The sequence below is a fragment of the Tupaia chinensis genome, unplaced genomic scaffold (genome assembly GCF_000334495.1).
Source record: "Tupaia chinensis unplaced genomic scaffold, TupChi_1.0 Scaffold000354_1, whole genome shotgun sequence".
Lineage (NCBI taxonomy): Eukaryota > Metazoa > Chordata > Mammalia > Scandentia > Tupaiidae > Tupaia > Tupaia belangeri.
The window spans coordinates 10079490-10096998 of record NW_006159849.1 but is presented as its reverse complement, the minus strand read 5'-3'; the positions used below and the strand labels follow the sequence as shown (position 1 = coordinate 10096998).

The following is a 17509-nucleotide window of genomic DNA, read 5'->3' as shown; positions in this document are numbered from 1 at the left end:
AAGATCCTGGGAGGAGAATGGAGAAGAGATTGTGGTGTGGCCATCTCCTCTGGGGGGTGGTTTCTCCAAACTCAAACCACAGTCGGCTATGTGGGAGTCCAGCCCCGTAACCACTACACCACCTGCTGGTCCCGGAAGAGATTTACTTCTAAAGTGAATGGGTTGACATTTGTACTCGTAGCCATTTTTAGTGTGTTGAGATATGAACTCTTTGTTCTTTCCTTTTTAGTGTTTGAAAACCAGTTTGATTTTTCTGAAGAGACTCTTAGGAAATTCTTTTTCTCAACTTAATTAGAGACATGTACTTTTTATCCCTTAAAGTGAAATATATTTCTCTATAGCTAAGGAAAATGTTTTTGAAGTTGGCTTGTAACAGCGTTGTTCTCTCCAGGGCTGCTTGTATTTGGGGATGATAAAGATGGATCCAGAAATATTACCTTGAGGACTCGTTACATCCTGATCCAGGATGGTGGGGCGCTTCATATTGGAGCAGAAAGATGCCGCTACAAATCCAAAGCGACAATTGCCTTGTATGGCAAGTCAGATGAAGGTGAAAGTATGCCAATATTTGGCAAGAAGTTTATTGGTGTGGAAGCTGGCGGGACATTGGAGCTGCATGGGGCCCGGAAGACGTCATGGACAATGTTGGCAAGGACTCTGAATTCCTCAGGCCTGCCCTTTGGATCCTACACCTTTGAAAAGAACTTTTCCCGGGGCCTCAATGTGAGGGTCTTCGACCAAGATACAGCCAAAATGTTAGAAAGTGAGAGGTTTGATACCCACGAATACCACAATGAGAGCAGGCGACTTCAGGAATTTCTGAGAAGGCAGGATCCAGGACGGATTGTGGCCATAGCTGTCGGGGATTCGGCAGCTAAGAGCCTTTTACAGGGAACTATCCAGATGATCCAGGACCGACTGGGAAGTCAGCTGATCCAGGGACTGGGCTACAGGTAGTCTTACCTTGTTCTTTCCCTCTTGCTCCGTATTAAAGTCTAGGCATAAGGGGAGAGGGTGGGGACAAACCTCACCACACTCCAACCTGACTCAGCATCAGAATAGCTCTATTTGTAGTTTTGGTTGAATCTTGCTTTGAAATATGGACCGGAGGGCAGGTTTTGGGATCCAGCAGCTCTTTTCTTGGTTCAGTTTATGAAGCCCTAGTTGGACTTGTGAAACAAGAACAGAGATCTGGTATAGCAGGTGGCAGGGTGGTGAAGGCGCTGGACTCCCACATGGCCACCCATGGTTCAAGTTCCAGACCTGGGTGGCTTGCTGTCTCTCTGGTGTGCATACATGCCCTATAGCACATAAAAAAGTAATTAACAACAATAAATAAAATTAAACAAATAATACTTTTAAAAAGCCATCAAGCACTATAAGAGCAAATTGCCTCAGAAGGTACTTCCTCCTTTCATTACTTTCTGATGACAATGTGAAATTCAGACTAATTGAAGCAATTCATGAGTTGGACGAATAGAGCACTATCTATTCTCAGGTCTACCGTTTGTCCTAAAGATCCAAGGGGGTAAAACATGCACAGTTTCTTTTTCTTTCTTTCTTTGGAATTCTTTGCCTGCTTGTTTGACTGGCACAGATCTGTAGCTCCCTCCCTTAGGGAGGAAGGGGGGGCCTGGAAATTCATGCATATAGTAGAAGCCATTTTCACTATTTATTGTGCTGTATTCTAATTGGCCATTATTTCTTAATGCAGTCTTGAGATGGGGGAAGTAGCTGCTCAATATTTAATTCAAAAAACAGAAGTTTTAATTTTGCTGAATCTTCTTGGTAAAGTTGGGAAGTGTCGGCTGTGAAAAAAAGTAAAATGACCTCAAACCCACATTGTGAAATGATCTAGCTGTTATAGCTTCCTTTGACAGTAGGTTGTTGGAATGGAAAATTATCTACAGAAATTCCAGCGAAAGTTAAGAAGACAAACATGAGTGAAGAAAAAGAGCCTGTAACATTGTAGAAATGCCTTTCACTCACCCAGGGAATATTTAGGAGTTGCTAAGTGCTGAGTATTCGTAGATGTGTAGATGAAAGGACAGTCTCAGGGCTCTGGTCTAATCTAGTGCATAAATAGAGACCTAAAGAGATGGTCATACAGTGAGGCGCTTGCTGCTGTTGCAGGCTTAATGAGCACTCAGTGAAAGGACCCCCTAAGTTGGACTAGGGAATCAGTGCAGTTTTCCTGAAGGCAAGAGGTATATATGGAGTTTAGGAATGTGCTCTGTAGATAGTGAAGAAGGAAGACTTTCTAGACAGAGGGAATACCACACATAAAACCTCGGAGAGGGTTATTGTTTATGCACTGTAATACACACACAGGACAGTGCTAAAAACAAGATTGTAGAGCTTAATGATCTGTCAACGTGATGCCTGTGATATCGTGGTTGCCACCCAGGTAAAGAAGCAGAATGTTGCTAGCAGCCCAGAAACCCCCACTGATGCCCTCAGTGTCTTCTGATCACTCCCTCCCCCACCTAAGGCAGCCACTCTCCTGAATGTGCGGGGTGCACTGAAGTGTGGGTTCGCTTGTTTTTGAACTTCATGTTTCTTGGCTCTATGTTGTTACCGAATGTTATTTGTGTTCTTGCACACAGTTTGGGGGCTCATTTTCACTGCTGTTTATTTTTTACTGTATGCCTCAACCCCGGTTTGTTTACTGGTGGACATCCGAGCGGCTTTCCAGTTTGGACCTGTTACTAAAAATGCAAATGTCCTTTACCCATATCTCGATGCTCATGTGCACATGTGTCTGTCATTTATAGACATAAAAATAGAAACATAGTCTTTTCAAAGTTAGAGACCTGCTTTGTCTCATTATTCAGTAATGCCAGGGATTACAAAGTCTTATTTCTTCGTGCCATGCTTACTCCTAGATTTGCATGATCATCAGCTATAAATATTTTGACTTTCTTTGGTTCCTTTTTCTACTGGTTACTAAATTCCCTTCAAAACATTGTCACTGATTGGGCAAGGAATTAGAGTTGTGATCTTTTGCCAACCGTTCCATTGCATTGACATTATCTCCAATGTACATAAACACTTACCCCTTTGAAGATAATGTTCTAGTACATTGAAATTTTCCTCAAGTGGAGGAGGGAAGTGGGAGTGTTTGGAGATAATGTCAGTAGAATAGCACATTGTCTTATAGTTGCTGAGGCAGTTCTGGTAAATAAAAGAAGCTCTGCTATTATTCTTCCCTCTCAGATAGGTGATAATGAGTTGAGGCATTCTTTATTTGATTCTTTCTGCTATTTCAAGGGATATAAATAGAACTATAAAGCATTGTTAACCAAAGTAGCTAATCCACAGGGGGAGGCTCTGGAATTTATAAGGGTGTGAGTATGCCTTAGTTAACTTTTATCTGTGCATATTCAGCCATCTGTCTGACAAAGATTACATTTGGCATTTTTTCTTTCTAAGTTAACATTTTTCTTTCCATGTTTTAAACCAGGAACCTTAAAGCAAGTTTCATGGATTTTTAAAGTCGTAGTCCTTTTTCTTTAATTTATGGACGCAGGCTTGAGCATGTCCCTCATCTTTCAAATATTAGGTTGTCGGAAAAGTCATGACACATTTTTGCATAGAAAAACAAAAATACGTCATGACTTCCAACAACTCATACATTACTGTCAAAAAATAGACATAGCATCAAACATTTAAAAGCTGTTGGGTAGTCTTCCTACAGAATTAGGAAAACGATGAAACCTCTAATGCAGGTTCACAGCCTTGACTTCCCCCCTGCAGGGCATGATGTCTAGGGCCCACCTTAGACCAGTTACGTGAGGATCCCAGAAAGAGCAGGACTCTGGGGCTATGGAAGTGTAACCGAGGCTGGTAATTACTCCTCTCACTTCTAGTTCCTAATTTAGGAGTTCTCAGGTGTGGTCTCCTGACCAGCAACATCACCTGTGAATTTGTTAGCAATGCACATTCCCTAGTCCCACCTCAGACTCTCAGGGTGAGGGACCTGCAACTGACTGAACATGCCCTCCCTCCAGGTGTTTCTTTCTTTTCTTTTTATTTTAAGAATTATTTAATATTATTATTGTTAATATTATTTTTCACACGAGTTTTTCCAGAGAAAGAGAGAGAGAGGGAGGGAGAGTGAGAAAGCAAGCTGCCAGGTCCAGGACTCAAACCATGGCCAGCCATGTGGGAATTCCAGCACCTTAACCACCATACCACCTGCCTCCAGGTGTTTCTGAAGTTCACTGATGGTTGAGAACCAGAGATCAAACTCAGTGGTTGTCAAGTCTAGCTGTGCTTTCTAGTCCCTTGGAAAATTTTAAAAACATACTAATATTAGTCCCAACTTTTAATTATGATCTGGATTGGTCTGGATTGGGATCAAAGAGCAGATAAACTTAAGCTCCCCACATGATCGTCTTATGCACTAGGCTATTAAGAACTGTGTAGAGGACAGTTTAAAAGAAAGCAGGTGATGATCATTTTAAGAGAAAGAAAATAAATGGATCTGTCGAGATAATAGTATATAAGTGAGATGGGTGTGTACTGAAAAGAGACATCGATGACTAATTGAACTCACAGCCTTGAGTGTTTTACCTGTTACAGAGCTGGACAAACAAGCATTTGAAAACCAGGTGTGTTTCCTTCTCTGATATCAGTGCTTCAGCCAAGGTTTGGAATTACAACCTCATATGAAGCTTAGGGATTGGCAAAAACGAAGTATGGGAGACCAGTGGTTAAGGTGGCTGGATCCCACAGGGCCAACTGCACTGTTTGAATCCTGAACCTGGCCACTTGGAAAAAATGTCTGGCGCATGTGCATGCATGACCAAAACCTCACGAGGAGAAAGGAGGGAGAATGGATTATATCGTGATCATCCCCCCCACCCCCCGGGGGGTGATTCCTCCCTTTCCCTCTCTCTCTTTCTCTCTGTATCTTTCTGGTGAGAGATACAAAGCAAAACAAAAACTAAAATAAAAATTTTCTAAAAAAAGAGGAAGAAGAAGTATGGGAATTAAACAGCACCCTGCTGTGATCTATGTCAGGATTTGGGTCAGTACGTGAGAAATAATCAAATGCACCTGCTCTTTTTCCTTCCAGGCAAGCTTGGGCTTTAGTTGGTGTCCTTGATGGTGGAAGCACATCTTGCAATGAATCTGTGAGGAACTATGAAAATCATAGTAGTGGTGGGAAGGCCCTTGCCCAGAGAGAATTCTATACCGTGGATGGTCAGAAGTTCTCTGTGACAGCTTATAGTGAATGGATTGAAGGTAGGCAAACACACTATTATAAGCTATTGGTAAATATTGTGACAGTTATTTTTTTTTTAAGTAGTATATTCAAGTGACAGTCTGTTTGGTTAGATTTCTCAACCAGTTGAGGCTGAAACTTATTTTCTACACTGTACTTAATGTTTTAGACAAAGTTCCAGTCCTTAATCTCTTAGAAGAAATCTACTGGATCATCAGAAAAGTCATGACACATTTTTGTATAGAAGAAATTGTTACGACTTTTCTGATGGCCCAATAGTTGGGGTTGTCCAAAGGATTCTTCAGACTGTCCTTTCAAGACTTTAGAGAACGTTCTATTTTGGGCATTCCCCAGCTGGACTTTGCACTTCTTTTCTTGAGTCATAGGCTATGAGTAATTAGTAGAAAAGGGTTTGTTTCCTGGATGTGGTACCAGCTGAACCAATCTGGATGTGAAAGGGTGAGCTGTCTTTGATTATGCGCCATGACAGTGGACATGATTTTGTACTTTGATTCTGCCCTGTAGACACGTCAGCAGATCTGTCTTTGAACACATGCTATGTAAACACACTTCTCATTCATTTCATGTTTCCTGATATCCCAGCTAATAATGCTTATCTTATGGAAAAATTGGAAAACAGAGAAGCACAAAGTAAACACTAATCTTTATCACTTAGAGACAGTTATTTTGGTGTATAATATTGTAGTATTCTAAAATTTTATTTCTGTTCTCTCATCCCCTTTTGGTTTCAACCTGCTTTTTTCTCCTTAAATAACATGGTAAATATGTCTAACACTTTCTGTAACATAATTTTGTATCGTAATCCATTTTTCAGGGTCATAATTTGTCTGAATGTTACCACGCACTGGGTGTTAGGGAGCTTCTGGATTATGAAGGATGTCCGCTGCCCCGTTTCATTGTCTGCCTACCTTGCTGCCAGATTTTTGGGGCTCTGAGTGTGGGTTGGTGGCCTCCTGCCTGTGCTTGCCCATCTTCCTTTTCCAACCAAATATAATACCAAAAGCAATGTGAAACCAGTAATTAAGAGGTGCTTTATTATACCTGTAATTTCCCAGAAAACTTTATTTTAGACAAGGGCTATTCCTCTATTTTGAGCAGCCATGTAGTAAAATGATACCTGGCATGGATTTCCATAGACAATGCCTGGTCTGATACACCAGCGCTTTCACATGGTCACGTGACTTTAACTTCCTATAGCTCAGGTTCCTCATTTGAAAAATGGGGTTAGTAATTGAAACCCCACCTAGGGCTGCTGCGAGTGTCACCTATGAAGTTTTGGGCATGGTGCATGTGGTAAGCACTCAGTAAATGTTAGCTGTTTTAACAGTGATACAAACATGGTAAGTTATAAGGGCGTACATGGTATCATTGTGATTAGAGACAGAAAGCCTTTTGCTTTAAAACCAATTAATGGAGTTCCTGCTAAGTAACAGGAACTTTCACGGGTTGCCTCTAGGCAGCCTTCTGGGCTTGGGGTGAGAAGGTAGTATCTGTTAGGGATGAGGAAGCTGTTCTTGAGCTAGGCTTTCTGTCTCCAGAGTTACTGCTGTGTGGTAGCATGCCACACTTGCTTCTGGCCAAAAGCATAGGTGGGTGAGAAGTGTTTCTGAGCAGCTGTTTGGTCTGGTAAGTGGAGGTCATGGTTGCAGCCTCCAGTAAGATTCCAGGCAGAGAGTAATTACTGGCAGATCTCAAATCCCTTTGAGTCAATGTTTCCTTTGTAGGAAATGTCTTCATTTCCACATTACCGATGACTGTTCATTTCTGGAAGAGGGTACATTGTACATTCTCGCTATCTTTCGTAGGATATTGTTCGCGCCCCATGTTCCCAGTGACACCAATTTTCCAGAAGAGGTAGAAATTCTCCTCAGATAGTAGGGAGAATGAACTTACTTCCTTTCACTTACAGTTGCACTAATAGGAGATAACCTTAGGGAGGATTTTCATTTAAAGCCAGGAAAAAACAAAAATAATTGAATAGGTACAAATCTTCCTCATCTAACCTTCTGGCTTACTATTATTAATGAAACAAATTCTAATTGCCTCATAATTCAAACTTATTATCTAGTAGCCATCAGTTTTTTTTTTTTTTTTTGGAGAGGTTTTTGCTATAGGGCACGTGCGTTCGCCAGACAGAGAGACAGAGAGAGACAGCGAGAAATCACCCCCCGGGGGGATGGTCATGCCGCAATCCCTTCTCCTCCATTCTCCTCTCGGGATCTTGGGCATGCACGCACACGCGTCTACCATGAGTTTAAGCCACCAGGTCCGGGACTCGAACTGCGGTCGACTATGTGGGAGTCCAGTGACATAGCCATTATGCTAACTGCTGGCCCCAGCCATCAGTTTTTAAAGCACTATTTTTTATATAAAAAATTAACTTTGGGGGGCCAGCAGATGACGTGCTGGTTAAGGTGCTGGACTCCTACGTGGCTGACTTTGGTTTGAGTCCTGGACCGGGTGGCTTAAAATTCATTCCGGGCACATGCACGCTTGAAATCCCAAGAAGAAAATGGAAAAGAAGGGATTGTGGTGTGGCCATCCTCCCTGGGGAGGGGGGAGGTGATTTCTCACTTTCCCTTTACTGTATCTCTTTCTCTCTGTTTGTCTCGCCATTTAGCACACATACCCTATGGCACAAACCTGGGGGGGGGGAATAACTTTTTTATTTGCCCATTTTTAGGGAGGTTTTCTTTTTTTGATAAAAAATCTGAAATGTTGGATAGTGATTGTTGTTGTTATGAGGTTTTTAAGTGATCTTTGTTCTTAACCTGCCTGTTCTGATTCTTGGGAAGACAGTTTAACAAAGAAATTGGCCTCTGAAATGAGGCTAGCATTCAGTTCTCAGCACCACTGTCTTTCAGCCATTGAACAAACTCTGGCCTGTGGGTTCTTCATTGCTAATGAACATAATAGTGTTCTAAGGACACAGGTGTTTTGATGAAAGGGCTTGTGCCTGTGAAGCCTCTGTGACTGTTAGCTATTTTTTGTTGTAGGAGTTACTAATTTTAATATTATTATTTAGATAAAATCTTGTTATAGACATTAGTACCTGGATACAAGATATACCAAAAAAGCACTCTGATCTCTTTTTTTAATTGTCAAGAGGGCATGTGTACTTGCCAGAGAGACAGACAGAGAAGAAAGCAGTGAGCCATGGTCTTGGGGTAGTCCCTTCTCCTCCATTTCTCTGGAGGATTTTGGACACTCCCACACATGTGCTGGTATGTTTTTCAAGCTGCCAGGGGCAGGATTTGAACTGCAGAGTTGGCCATGTGAGACCTAGCACTCTTAACCCTCAGGCTATGGGGCCAGCCCCACTTTAGTTTTATTAGGTACTTTTGGGGGGGTTAGTAGGGTGTAAAAACAGTAAAGCAGGGTGGATCAGAATGTGAAAGAACTTGACCAGGTTCACTTTTATCTAAGATTTGGCTCAGGACTAGAGGGATGTCTATATTATTCCTGTTCCTTGACGCATTTCTGTCCTTTGATTTCCTGACAGTATTCTTTTGCTCATAGCATTGTCCCTTAGAGTCAGCATTTTGGAGACGCTCCAGACCAGTATGCTGTTAATTAGATGATAGAGAAGTATAGATATGCATTAAGCAGCTATCTTTGCAATGCGGGGTATCCCCCCTGCCACACTGATGTGATGAAGTGGCTCCAATCTATTCCATATATGTTTCCGTTAAATTGGCTTTTGGCTTATGACAGATTGTATAGCACGGATGTTACAGAAGCACAAACTGCTTCTACATGGACTTGCAGGTAAAAGAAGTAGAGGTTCTAGAAACGTTGGGTCAGCTATCCAGTTTTTGTCTGCCTAATTGGGAGCCAGTTTTGGGTTTCAAAGATGTAGGAGGGATCAGTGATTAGTAGTCACTAGATTGCATAGTTTCTGTCATCACAGGGATGGGGCCGAGTCGGACCTCGGGCCACATCGCAGATTGTACTGGTCATACTTGTCCATCAGCAGGTGTGTATGGATCTGTACACAGACAGGACAGAGTAGTGAGTGTATGAATGGATGCCTTCTCTGGCTCTCCCTGATGCCACTCCCCAGGAGGTGAGCTTCCTTCCATTGAGAAGAATGAGCAGTTCCCAAGAGAGTACAGGAAGAATTCTAGGGAGAGAGAGGTGACGTCCAGCAAGGATGTGTGGGAAAGCTTCATAGGTTTTCCTGAGGTTTATAAAGAGGTAGAAAGTATCTTGTTAGTGGAAAATAGTGGAAGGACAGTCTAGGTAAAGAATGAAGCATGAGCAGAGGCATAAAATGAGGGATTTTCTGAGGAAAATTTTCTTTTTTTTTTCCCTTTAAAATTCTCAGAGTGCACGTGTAATTGCTGGAGAGAGAGTGGGAGCAGGAGAGAAAGAGAAAGCACCCTCCCTGTGGGACATGGTCATGCCGCAATCCCTTCTCCTCCATTTCTCCTTCCACATGGGACTCTGGGCACACATACACATGTAGCTTGTGTGTTCCCCAAGCCATCGGGTCCTGTATTTGAACCATGCACTTGACTGGGATCCAGCCACCCCAACCACCATGCTACTGACTGGCCCTAAACTTTTACCCCTCCCCCCTTTTTAATTTTGTTTTTTAATTTTGCTATAAGGGTACATTCACTTGCTGAAGAGAGAGAGAGAAAGGGACCAGTTGAAAACACGCCCTAGGGGCAATGGCTACACTACAGTTCCTTCTCCTGCATTCTTTTGTCAGTAATTTGGGCACACGTATATATGCACCTAGCATGACTTTCTTTTCTTTTTTTTTCCTCTTTTCTTTTCTTTTCTTTTTCTTTTTCTTTTTCTTTTTCTTTTTTAAGAGAGACTTTTGCTATAGGGTACACGTGCTCGCCAGAGAGAGACAAAGAGATAGAAAGTGAGAAATCACCCCTGGGGGTAGGGTGGGCATGCCACAATCCCTCCTCCTCCATTCTCCTCTCAGGATTTTGGGCATACACATACACGCAACTGGCATGAATTTCAAGTGGTCATGTTCTGGACTCGAACCGTGGTCTACGACATGGGAGTCCAGTGACGTCACCATCACACCATCTGCTAGTCCCACCCAGCGTGATTTTCAAGCCTCTGGTCCAGTGCTCAAACTGAGCAATTGGCTGTGTGGGATCCAGCTGCCTTAACTACCTTGCCGCTGGCTGACTCTGAGCTTCTACTCTCCATACTAAGACAGTCTGTGCATAATTGTCATATCTCTTGTTCTATGCTTGGATTAAATTGAAGCACTTGGGGGACCAGCGGTTAGTGTAATGGCTATGTCCCTGGACTCCCATGTATTCAACCGTGGTTCAAGTCCCAGACCAGGTGGCTTAAACTCACGCTGGGCGTGGGTGCACATGTGTCCAAGATCCCAAGAGGAGAATGGAGGAGAAGGGATTGTGGCTTTGCCTTCTTCCCTGGGGGGTAATTTCTCGCTTTCTGTCTCTCTGTCTCTCTCTGTCTTTCTGGCAAGTAAGTGCACATGCCCTATAGCAAAAACCTCTCAAAAAAATGAAGCACTTGGTATTTACTACAGACCTATTCTGTGCCTGGCAACTTCTACCTGAGTGTGATGTGACATACGTTAAGGTTGTTCTAGGCAGTGTGATAGTTTTAGCACTGAGTTGAAATACAGTGAGGAATTTGTGGGTTGAGTCTTCAAAGTCACAAAAGAATATTTGCTTGCTAAGTGACTGACTACACATGGCTGGGGGTACACGGGTCTCTCCCTTTGAGGCAGGAATCTGTATTTTCTTATTTGTATCATTCATATCTGCAAAGTGACTGACAGATGATCAATAGCAATGTAAATTTGTTTAAAATTGTGATTTGCGAATCAATGAGAGGGATGATATTAAAAAAAAAACAAAAAACAAATTCCTATTAATGTACCTGTTTGTTCCTGTCTTTTTTGTTCAGGTGTTTCCCTTTCAGGTTTCCGTGTAGAGGTTGTGGACGGTGTAAAGCTTCACCTGCTGGATGACGTTAGTAGCTGGAAGCCCGGAGACCAGATCGTGGTCGCAAGCACTGACTATTCAATGTACCAAGCAGAGGAATTCACTCTTCTCCCTTGTCCAGAGTGCAGCCCTTTTCAGGTCAAGGTCAAAGGTATCAGACTGCTCAGAGTACTCTTTGGGGGGAACACTCTATTCTTGAGATTGGATTCCTGGAATCCTTTTTTCCTACCAATCATCATTCTCCCTCACCCCCCACCCCAAGTCATTATCATCCATATCAAAGGTCTTGTATTGAACACTAGATCCCAGAGGATGTTAGGTAAAAGGAGTTACTGTGCAGTATTCTTGCTGTTAATGATATGAAGCAAGTTAGTATTTCTGGCCCTTCATTTCTTTGCAAAAAAAGAAATTTAAAAATACATGGTCTAGATAAGTTAATTTTCCAAAGTCCTTTGCAATTTGTTTCTTAGTTTTCATTGTCAAATATTAGTAAACCTAACTATCAACTAGATCCAATTTTTAAATAGAAATCTTCAATTAAAAAAATTCCATGGTTTGTGTGTGCCTCCACTTGTTTGGCAAAGTAGACCTAGTATTATTTAAAATAGGACTAAAATAAGTGTTTTCAGGGTCAGGAGGTTGGCATGGTGGTTAAGGCACTAGACTCCCAAATGGTTGATGGTGGTTTGAGTCCTGAACCTGGCAGCTTACAAATCATGACAAGAGTGTGTCTGTGCATGCCCAAAATCCCAAAGGGAGGAGAAGGGATTGTGGCATGGCCATCCTCCCGGGGGTGGGGTTCATTTCTCACTTTCCTTCTCTCTCTTTATTTTTTCTCTCTCTCTGGCAAGCACATGCACCTTGTAGCAAAAATTAAAGATAAATAAATAAATAAAATTCTGCCAAAGGGTGGCACCTGTGCTCACCAGAGAGATAGATTAAGACAGAGAGACAGGGAGAGAAAGAAACACCCCCTGAATGAGGCATGGCTATATTGCAGTCCCTTCATTTCTGCATCCTGTCAGGATTTAGGGCACAAATTTATGTGCCTGGTGTGTTTTAAATCATCCAGGCTGGGGATCTAGAACAGTGGAAGGCCATGTTGCTTCTAGCACTGCAGTTGGGTGTGCTACTGACTGCACAGAGGCTGGGCTGAATATTTTTTCCAAAGGAGAAAAATATACAAAGAAATTTGTGCTGTAAGCTACATCTAGAACAAATGGCTGATGTTTACCAGGTGCTTTTTCTGAGCCTTGTGTGATGCAAAGTCCTCTGTAGTTGCTTCATTTATGGGACCCCTGTGCATTTTATGCGTTATATTGCTTTCCTTGCTTCTGTACTGAGGAGTCTATATTTCTGGTATAGAACACGAGTTTACAGTAACTCTTCGATAAGTGCTCACTCAGTTTTTGAGTAATTGAGAGTAATAACTAAGTTAGAACTTTGCAGTTTAAAGAAAAACTCTCTGCTTTGAGAAATAAAATTGGATGATGATTGGCATACCTGGCATTTTCTCCCAGTGTTTCATTCAGTGTTGGACTTTTTCTCCTTGATAACATAAGGCCTAGGCAACAGCACCACCACCAACAGTCCCAAACTCTGATACCATCTGGTATTCATTTTTTCTGGAAATTCCCACTCTTGCTAACAAGTGTACATGATGATAAGTCTCCATGAGCTCAATTCCCATGATTCATTTATATTTTTCCTTTCTGAGTTTATATAATAAGAGCACTGGAGAAAAGCTCATTCTTAAAGTGCTTCCAAACTCCTAGAAAAATTGGGAATTTAAAAGAATCTGTAATAATACTGAAACAGGAAGTAGAAGAGAAAAAGTGGTTGTTTTTCTATTGTAAATATCCAAATGCAGATTACTTTAGCTTTAAGGTAGAAGCGCAGGTACCTTGATACCCTGATATCAACATGGACACAACTGTTTGTTTTTATGTGTGTTTGGCTCTTGTGTGCCCTGAGGGGTGAGTAGAACAAGGGTGTACGAACAGGACCTAGGGAGAAAGATTAGGGACTTCTAGGCAGATTTCAGATTATTAGTGCCGTTCATGGGAGGATTGAGCTTCTTCAAGAGGAGCCAGCTTTTTGCCAGTACTTGGGTTCTTCTCAAATTGGTAGGACAGTTGATAGTGAGGGCCCAGGTGCTGGGTGGCTGGGTGGATTAGATTATCTGCAAAATCTGTTTCCTGGGACTCGGCATTTCTAGTATTAGAGAATGGGAGCAGACAGTAAATTGTCAACTGTGTTTTAGAGTCATAGACTGAAGAGGAATGCCCTCTTAAAGGAAATGTTCTGTCTTCTTTGCTCTAATGCTCTTTTTCCTCTGCCCACATCAACCAGAAACCCCTCAGTTCCTGCACATGGGTGAGATCGTAGATGGTGTGGACATGAGAGCCGAGGTGGGCGTCCTCACCCGGAATGTTGTGATCCAAGGAGAAATGGAGAACTCGTGCTATGGAGAAAATCAGTGCCAGTTCTTCAATTATGATACTTTCGGGGGACATATCATGGTAGGCAAAAGGATTCTGCAGTTTCTTTGAAATGCTAGATGCTAAATACACGTTTGGAGAAATGTCAAGTTTTGGAATGAGATGTGTATTTGTGTGTGCGTACATATATATAAACATACACCAGAGGACTTCAAAAAGTACGTAGAAAAATGGAACTGAAGTGCCAGTTTAAGCAGGTGGTGTGGTAGTTTAGGCAACTGGATCCCACACGGCCAACTGTGTGGATCAAGTCTTGGACCTGGTGACTTGAAAATTATACCGAGGGCGTATTGTTCATACCCAAAAGGAGAATAAAGGAGACGGGATTGTGGCAAGGCCATCCTCGCAAGGGATGATTTCTCACGTTCCCTCTCTTTGTCTCTTCAGTGAACACATGTGCACTGTAGGGGGGGAAAAAAGTGAAAGTTTGTTTTGAAGAGAAAAAGATTGGGAATCCATGAGAAATTCTTCATAGTGCACTTTTCCATGAACTTTTTGAAGACCGCTCCCTCATATGTAGATATTAAAAAGAAAGCATAGCTTTTTTCTCTTTCAAATGACATGAGGAAATTTTAAGTAATTAAAAGAGAAAGATATATCTTCACTTAGTTGACTTGAACTGACAGTTCAATCATTTTTAAAGAATTATTTATTTGGGACCAGCAGTTAGTGTAATGGCTACATCACTGCACTCCCATGTAGTCGACTGCGGTTCAAGTCCCGGACCCGGTGGCTTAAACTCACGCTGGGCACATGTGCATGTGTGCCCAAGATCCCAAGAGGAGAGTGGAGGAGAAGGGATTGCGGTGTGGCCATCCCCCCGGGTGGTGATTTCTCACTTTATGTCTCCCTGTCTTTCTGGCAAGCGCAAGCGCCTTATAGCAAAAATACCTCTCAAAAAAAGAATTATTTATTTAATTTTATTTATTATTATTATAATTAATTTGCCATAGGGTACATGCACTCACCAGAGAGAGAGACAGAGAAGGTGAGAAAGTAAGCTGCTAGGTCTGGGACTTGAACTGCAATTGACCCTGTGGGATTCCAGTGCCTCAGCCACCATACCACCTGCTTGTCCCCAGTTCAACCATTTAAGAATGGTTCCATGATGAATTAAATCAATATATTGGGAAGAATTAATTGTAGAGGCCAAAAAAAAAAAAAAACCAAAATTGATTTTGTGATTCTGAGAAAAATCTATTTTTCAAACATGATGTCACTAAAGGGTAAATAGTTATAATATGCACATATGAAATAAATATGTTTGTGTAAACAATTTTTTTTTGAACGCAGATATTTCAGAAATTGTCAGAGGGTGCTTGTGCTCCTCAGAGAGAAAGAGGGAGAGAGCGAACCTCCCCATGAGACATAGCCATGCTGCACACCTTTTCCCTGTGTCCTGTCAGAATTTGGGGCACAAAGATACATGTACCCAGCATGTTTTGTTTTTTTTCAGTGATGGTGCCAGAATGCAAACTGTGGTCAGCCAAGGACTGAGGGCCATCTCTTGCATGCCAGTGTTTATGCTGTAAAAATACTGAGCGTGTAGTATATGGTAGGCAGTATTCAATATACTGATCTATTGGGCATCTGGGCTGCATTTTGGCTGCCTGTGTTTTAAAGTCACTTTTTGTACGTGTCATAGGCTGTGGATTTTAGCATCATTTCTGTTATCCTGATTTTTGAAATGCTGATCAATGTTGTTCTGTGTTTTTTTTTTTTTTTAATAATAAGAAAATCTAGGACAAGCAGTTAGCATAATGATTATGTCATTGAACTCCCATGTAGCCGACCGCAGTTCGAGTCACGGACCCAGTGTCTTAAAGTCGTGCCGGGCACGTGTGCGTGCGTCCCCGAGATCCCGAGAGGAGAAGGGATTGCAGCGTGGCCATCCCCCCTGGGGGGTGATTTCTTGCTTTCTGTCTCTCTGTCTCTCTCTCTCTTTCTGGCGAGTGCACGTGCCCTATAGCGAAAACGTCTCCAAAAAAAAAAAAAAAAAGAAAAATCCAGGGTTGGGAAAATATTGAGAGTGCTTAAACTTTGGACCAGAGGGGAATTCCAAAAAGACTTTAAGCAACAATATTATGTGCTAAGTAAAACATTGGGGATACATTTAGCAATAAATATTTATCAAACTGTGGTGGAGGTAATAGAAATGAAAGAATAAGATGAGACTGGGAATGGCCAAAATATTGGAACTAATCAAAACAGATACACAGAAATTACTTTTGCTGCTTTTCTGGATACATTCGCCTGTATTCCCATTAACAGCTCTTCCCAAGGCTCTTTATTTGCTTATGTAAAGAGACATAGCCCACATTATTAACTAGGGACCTAGGAAAATAGAATGCAAAAGAAAATATATGGTTTAATATATATTCTCCTTCAGACATTTTCTATTAAAACAATATTTTTTGCTACTTTCCTTTTATAAAATGTATTTAAAAGATTTTGGTTACCTTGTCTTGTAGATAAAGAAAAACTTTACTTCGGTCCACCTTTCCTACACGGAATTGAGACGCATGGGCCAGCAGCAGCTGGGGCGGTATCCTATTCATTTTCACCTGTGTGGGGATGTGGATCATAAAGGAGGGTACCGACCTGCAACCCTTGTGGATGGTCTGTCTATCCATCACAGTTTCTCCAGGTGCATCACCGTACACGGGACAAACGGCTTGTTGGTAAGTGGCCTCACTGAAGCAGGCACATCTCTGTTCTCATGACTTCTCAATTTTATATAAGTAAACTTTCATTCCGTGGAGAATATGCTCTTCCTGAGAATTTTGCTGTTTATCTGTCTGAAGGAAGGCTACTTTTATAATCACCCAAATGATCCACTCAAGAAATCAGTAAAACCTGACATCTGCCCTTGCTTGATTTGCTAAGTTTAAAACTTTTCATGTTTCGGGGCCAGAAGATGATGCAGTGGTAAAACACGATGTTCTGTAAGGCATCCTGGCAGCATTCCTGGCTTGAGTCTGGAGTCCTTCGTGAGTCTCTGAGCACACACTCACCGAGCATCCAGGGCTGGCCAAGGACTGGGGATCGATGCTAGCACTGGGATGCTCTTAGGGGTGTTGTCTCTGTCTCTCTCTGTTTCTCGCTATTTAAGAAATAAAGGATTTTTTGCATTTGTACTGAGCATGTTACACTGCATAGTATCTGTCACTTCACATGCAGTCTTATTACCAGTGACATTATAAACTCATATTTCTACAGATAAAAGACACCATTGGATTTGACACGCTTGGTCATTGTTTCTTTCTGGAAGATGGTATCGAACAGAGAAATACTCTGTTCCACAATCTGGGGCTCCTAACCAAGCCAGGCACGCTCCTCCCCACTGACAGGAACAACTCTGTGTGCACCGCCATGCGAGAGAAAGTGTTTGGAAGTTACGTCCCTGTGCCTGCCACTGACTGTATGTGAGTAACTATTGCCAAGGAGACTTGTGTGAGGGCTGACTGTTGGGGAAGATGTGTTGGGGGAGTTTCTAGTGGGCTGAATTGTTTGTGAAGAATATTTAAATCATCTTCAAAAATGCCTTGCAGGGCCGTTTCAACTTTCTGGATTGCTCATCCCAACAACAATCTGATTAATAATGCAGCTGCAGGCTCACAGGTAAAGATGAAATGATTTTCGGATTTCTTATATGACCCATGATTTTAAATACTCTGGTTTTTATGGATGTAACGTCACGTTTGCCAGTCTAACCCCAGGTGTAATGTCGTTTTCTGGTATTCTTGTTTCGTTAGTTGAGAGGATAAGGTTGAGTTGGTTTTTGTATTCCATTGATTCCGTTA

At 42.0% G+C, this 17509-nt stretch overlaps 1 protein-coding gene across 1 annotated transcript in view; it reads left to right on the top strand.

Annotated features, from left to right (window-relative positions):
• Positions 1–17509, top strand: part of CEMIP2 (cell migration inducing hyaluronidase 2) — a 93678-nt gene that overhangs the window by 28519 nt on the left and 47650 nt on the right. The window contains 7 exon segments of the mRNA XM_027773434.1: positions 392–953; positions 5081–5250; positions 11168–11356; positions 13558–13727; positions 16178–16387; positions 16926–17131; positions 17258–17327. Of these exon segments, the coding sequence (XP_027629235.1) occupies positions 392–953; positions 5081–5250; positions 11168–11356; positions 13558–13727; positions 16178–16387; positions 16926–17131; positions 17258–17327 (1577 nt within the window).